Source organism: Ichthyophthirius multifiliis (genome assembly GCF_000220395.1).
Source record: "Ichthyophthirius multifiliis unplaced genomic scaffold scaff_1120509250751, whole genome shotgun sequence".
NCBI lineage: Eukaryota > Ciliophora > Oligohymenophorea > Hymenostomatida > Ichthyophthirius > Ichthyophthirius multifiliis.
The window spans coordinates 1,715-7,786 of NW_004086483.1; the positions used below are offsets into that span (position 1 = coordinate 1,715).

General features: G+C 15.7%; 2 protein-coding genes across 2 annotated transcripts, besides 10 other annotated features; one reads left to right on the forward strand and one right to left on the reverse strand. All coding sequences in view use genetic code 6, as the record gives it.

The window, feature by feature from the left end:
- The first annotated feature begins 258 nt into the window (after positions 1-258).
- Positions 259-389: a microsatellite.
- Positions 262-311: a microsatellite.
- Positions 338-382: a microsatellite.
- A 210-nt stretch (positions 390-599) lies between the features above and the next one.
- Positions 600-654: a microsatellite.
- Positions 600-662: a microsatellite.
- A 286-nt stretch (positions 663-948) lies between these two features.
- Positions 949-980: a microsatellite.
- Positions 956-991: a microsatellite.
- A 178-nt stretch (positions 992-1,169) lies between these two features.
- IMG5_093470 (hypothetical protein) lies at positions 1,170-1,901 on the forward strand (the record flags this gene model as incomplete). The annotated part of the gene is made up of 1 exon (XM_004035612.1): positions 1,170-1,901. A coding segment is annotated over one exon (561 nt), but the record flags the coding sequence as incomplete, so codon positions are not given.
- Positions 1,188-1,238: a microsatellite.
- A 931-nt stretch (positions 1,902-2,832) lies between the features above and the next one.
- Positions 2,833-2,863: a microsatellite.
- Positions 2,864-3,263: 400 nt separating this feature from the next.
- Positions 3,264-4,673, reverse strand: IMG5_093480 (hypothetical protein; the record flags this gene model as incomplete). Its single annotated transcript, XM_004035613.1, has 4 exons — positions 3,264-3,391; positions 3,527-3,644; positions 3,834-4,051; positions 4,149-4,673. Coding segments are annotated over 4 exons (989 nt in total), but the record flags the coding sequence as incomplete, so codon positions are not given.
- A 1,339-nt stretch (positions 4,674-6,012) lies between these two features.
- Positions 6,013-6,071: a microsatellite.
- Position 6,072: the final 1 nt, after the last annotated feature.

Sequence of the window (6,072 nt, forward strand, 5' to 3'; positions counted from 1 at the left end):
ATAATAAATAGAAATATACATATTATTAAATACTATATAAAAAATAAAAATATAATAAATATATGTATTTTAAAAAAAAAATAATATAAAAATATTAAAATATGTAATAATTAAGTAATTATATATACTTTTTAATCAATTTATTATAAAAAATAAAATTTAAATTTTGCTTAAAAAAGAACTTATTATAAAAAATATTATGAAAAAAAAAATAAAGTAAGATTATTTTTTTAAATATTTTTCAAATTAAATTTTAATTATAAAATAAATCATAAAAATAAATAAAAAAAAAAAAAAAAATATAAATAAAATATGAATATATATTTAAATGATTTAAATATATATATATATATATATATATAAATATATATATATATATATAAATTAAAATCTATAATGTTATATTAAAATAAATTAAAAACAATTAAATTAAAATTATTATTTTTAATAATATTAATTTTTTTATAATAAATAAATTTAAAAATTAAATATATTTTTTTTTATAAGCTTTTACAATATTTTTTGTATATACATTTTTAAGCAAAAAATATTTCTTTGTAAATTGATTTTAAAATCTTCATATTATTTTTTTTTGTTCATATTTATTAAAAATTTTTATTATATTATTTATATAAATATTTTTTATTATTTATTATTGAAATTTAAATATTAGTTATTTTTTTATCATTTTACATTTATAAAATCTTTTCTAATTTTACAGACTTATGTTTTTTTTTTGAATATAATTTACCAACTATTATAATGTTTTTTTTGTTTAATTTTTAAAAAAAATTAAAATAAAAAATATTTCAATATAAAAAATCTTATTTTAAAATTTATTAAAAATTTTATGTGCGCGCGAAAACCGTTTTGATCACAGACTTATAAATTATATATTTTGATATCTGTTATATTTTTAATGTAATTTAAAAATTTACTGATGTTAAGTATTATTTATAATAAAATATTTTTATATAAAAAAATAGTTTTTTTCAAAGTTCAAATTCACTTTGTTTTCGATCATTTGCACACATTTTACCCTCTTACTATTATACTATTACAATATATTTTTTTTCGCTGATAAAATAACAATTATTATTGGATTAAATTAAAATTCCTTATGCTTAATATTTAAAATAAATTAATCTATTATTTATCAAAAAATAAAAAACTTTATAATTTTTATCATAAATTAAATATTGTAAATTTTAATAACTTTAATATGTATTTTTAATAAAATCCACTAAATAATAGCTTTTCTTAAATTAATAATCATAATCAATAACTTTGTTTTTTTCCTAACTATGGCAATATAAACAATTAAAATAATTCTTAAATTTTAAAAAATATTAAAACTTATACGGATATTCTAGAAGAGGAGGTATATAAGTACAAAAAAATAAACAAGATTATACTGAAACACTTTAAATTTAATAAGATTTTAAATAAGCAATAGAAAATTAAAAAAATAAGATGGCTATGAAAATTATTATTTAAAAAATCAGTCAAATTTCTCTTTAAATAATGAATTACCTTAAAAATATTTCTTAGAAAATGCAAAACAATCGCAAACAAAATCAAGTAGCAAAAACTTTGAACAAATAGATTTGTTTTCTTATTTACCTATATAATAAAATGAAAAAAAAAAAATTAATAAGACAATTTATTAAAAAATTACTAAACGTAAAAACAAGAAAAATAATTAAAAAAAGGATAAGAAGGAAATGCTGAATATGAAAATATTGGACTACTAACCCCTAAAATAATGTGTAGACATGAAAGAAGTACTTAAACTCTTCATAATAAGGAAGAACTAAATCAACTTACAAGTTTAGAAATTTCTGAGCATTATCCTTTTTTAACAACTAATATTAAAAATTATGATTATATTTCCACTCCTGATAAATAATAAAGTATATAAAATATTAAAACAAACATTCTTACAACTTTTTAAAATTAAAACACTTCAGGTAGTATGTAAATACATTAATTTTTATCAGAAAAAAATCCTTCATAAAAAAGATAATTATATATTTAATTATAAAATGATTAATTATAACAAATAAAAGAAAAAAGAAGAAAAAACAATTTGAACTATAGCACGAAAAAATGCTCTAAGATATAGAAAATACTAGAATAGAAAAAGAAAGAAGATTTTTAGAATTGAAAATGGAACAAGAAAATAATCGTTTATATAATTTACAAAATAATAAAATATAATAGTTTTATTAACTTTAAGAAAGTAAAAAAACCTAAATAAAACAACAATTAAAGATTAAGAAAAAAATCAAAAAAATATTTAATAAGAAAATTAAAATACACAATATATTAATTAATTAATTATTAAAGAAATTCCTATTTTTTTAAAAGAATAGCTGTCTGAAATACTTAATAACGAACTAAATTCTTTAAAATCAGAATTTTAGAATTAGTAAACATTTATTTCTTAAGAAATGCTCAATATGAAAGGCTATATATTAAAAATTTAAGAAGAAAAAGATAAATACGAAGAAAAAGTTAAAAACGTGTAATCGGATATTAATTAAACTATATTTATTGATGAAATGAGAAGAAGAGAAATTTATTTAAAAATGTAAATGAAAGAAAATCAAAAAAAAAAATCAGAATAGTCTGAATTATCTATTGCGGAAAATCATCTTGTAAACCCAGGCTTTGCAAAATATGATTTATAATAATTGGGAAAAGTATATTTTGATTTTAATGATTAATATAACTAAAGTGTTAATTAAGTAGATAAATAGTTAAATTAAATAATTTTTGAAGAATAAGAGTTTGTTAAAGATAATGTAGGAAATCTATAAAACTCATAAATAAAAAATTTAAATTTAAAAAATTTTAATTTTGTAAATAAAAAAGTAGGACATAATGTATTTAATTTCGAAAATTAAGATGAAAACAATTAATATCTTTATTAAGAAGAATAAAATAAATTTGTATAGGACATTTAATTAGATAATATGATTTAATAAATTAATAACAGAAATTTAAAAAAGTAAAGTATTAATAAATAATTGGAAAATCATATATAATAATTTTTATAAACATGAAAGCATTTTTTTATGTAATAAATAATCAATCCAGCTTGGATTTATTGTCTAAATGTCTACAAAATGAATGTAGATCAAATTATTTAATGTAGATGAAAAAAATATAAATAATGTATTTTATATAATATTTATAAATAAATATTACTTTTTATTATTTTAAAATTATTTTTATATTTGTATTATAAATAGATTCTATCATATAATGTTAATAAGCCCTTCTAGTTTTTTATACATGCCATTAAAATCTAAAGGCTTTAGCATTATAAAATCTGCCCCAGATTTAGCTGCTTCATTTTCTTCTTCTTCACTTACAAAAGCAGTAGCTATTATTATTATTGATTTTTAAATGTTATTTTCTTTTTCGAAATTTCTTATATATTTAGTACATTCAAATCCATTTATTATTGGCATTTAAACATCCATTATAATTAATTAAAATTATTTTTATTTATAGATACTAAAAGCTTCTTAACCATTATTAGCACATATTAAATCACCTTCAAATTATTCAAACATTTTTTTAATTATTAATTAATTAAATATATTATCATCCACAATAAGTATATTATTAAAACGCTAATAAAATAATTTATATTAATTATAAATAGATTAATACTATTATACAAAGTTTTATGTCAGGCTTTTCTAAAGCTAAAAATTTTTTTAGATTATACTATTTCTACTAACTTAAAACTAAGAACGATTTATCTTAAATTAATATGATTAAATTGAATTTTAAATATTATTTGATTCTTAATGTAATACGTTTTCTTTTCTCAAAAATTCATCGTCTTTATAATATTTTTAACTGTTTGAAAATTCAGTTATATACGGGTTTATTTCAATTTACCTATTATCAAGATTTTGGTAAAAATAAAAACTAAATTAAGTTCCACTTATACCATCTGATTCTAAATTTATTTATTAATTTGGACCAAGCTAGTTAACTAATTTTTAACATAATGCTAAACCTAAACCTACTCCTATTTTTTTTTAAATAAAAATTATAGTTTACATAATATACTTTTAAAATTTTATTAGAGAAAAAATATAAAAATATATATCTTTATAATTTATTACCATATTTGTTGTAACCATTACCATAATCAAATGTGCTAAATTCTTTAAAAAGTTTGGGTTATAACTCTAAAGGAATACCACATCCATTGTCTTATATTTTTAATTTTACTAAATAATTTTTTAATTAAATAACAGTTATTTAAATATATCCATTTTAAGTAAATTTAATAGAATTTGATATAAAATTAATTAGAATTTATTTTAACCGATTTTAATCAGAATAAAAATCTATTTCACCATCAATTTCAATTTTAAATTGAATATTTTTTTCTTTTAATTATATTTTAAATAATTCTTATAATTCTTTTAAGGTTTAATTTAGTGAAAAATTTACAAGTACTAAATTGAATTTATTTTATTTCATTTTCTAACTGTCTAAAATATCGTTTAACAAACTCATTAAAAGCTAACAATTAGTATCAATATTTTATAATTATTGCATTATATATTCATCGGTAATTTAATTTGAACATTATTTTGATATTTATTGTATAAACTATAATGGAGTCCTTATATCATGAGCAACTTAAGCAAGAGTAATTTCTATTTCTTTTTATGTATTTTTCATTCTTTTATTTATTATTAAATTACTTACATCATTTAATGTTATTAAAATAGACTATTTTTTTCAAATATAATCATAACTATTTTTACATCATAATGTTTTTATTATTTTCGGTCGTAACACTCAACGAATTAATATGTTCTTTTATCCTGATCTTCTATTATTTAATTAGAATTAATAAATGAATCAAGCTATTATAAGGTTATCCCTTAGTCTTAAATGTTTATCTAAAAAAGTATTTTTATTATAATTGAATATAGATTATATTCATTACCATTTGTATAAATATTTTTCAGTTAATTTAGAATGCTTTATTTATCATCACTATATTATTGAATAAATTTTTTGCTTATAAAAGGGATTAACATTTAATGATCCATTTTAATTTCATTATGATTATTAATATTAATATTTGAATCTTTATAAATATCTTAACATTTAATTTAAGGCGTATTTTAATTCTAAATATCAATTTGAAGCATTTTTTTACTATTTGAAATAGCTAGAATTTTTTCTATGTTACTAGTACTTTGTTTTTTTTCTAAAAAGTAATCCTTAGAAATTATTATTTCTTCATTCTAACTATATTCCTAGATTATTTTTTTAAATTCAGTTAATTTTTATTTTTTAACAAAGCTTTTATGGAAAAGAATTTTTTCGTTTTTTTCGCATATAAAACATAGTACAAAAATCCATAATATTTAAAAAAAAAAGTAAAATTAAAAAACCAATCTAAACTTTCTAAATATATAAGCATATATACAGTTAAAGGAGTTATTATTTTTAAAGTTCTCAAAAACCATAAATAAAATATTGGTAATTGAAAAATCTAATATATATAAAACCAATATGAAAAAAATTAAATGTAAACTTCTTAATAATCTGTTTCTTTAAAAGTATATTTCAATTATCTAATAACCAATATAATTAATACATCATAAACAGATGTTTAAATTATCAAAACTATAATAATTTAATTAAATGTTTATGTTTTAAACAAAAGAATTACAATAGAAACAATGCTATTAACAATAATTAACATAAGATTTATTGAATAAAATTAAAAATAAAATTTAATAAGAACAAAAGCACCGATTTAATAAAAGAGTATAAAAATAATAATTAATTTATTTTGTTTAAATTTCAAATTATTATAACTTTTTTGTTCTAATTGATTTTTAAATTATAAATTAATCTTTGATTTAAAAACATTTAAGTTAGAAAAAAGTAATTCTTTTGCATTTTTTTTAATTTCTAACAAAGATATAATGATTTTTTACATTAATATATTTTTTTAAAAATATTTAATATATAAATATAAAAAATATAATATTTATATGTATATATAAAAATATATAT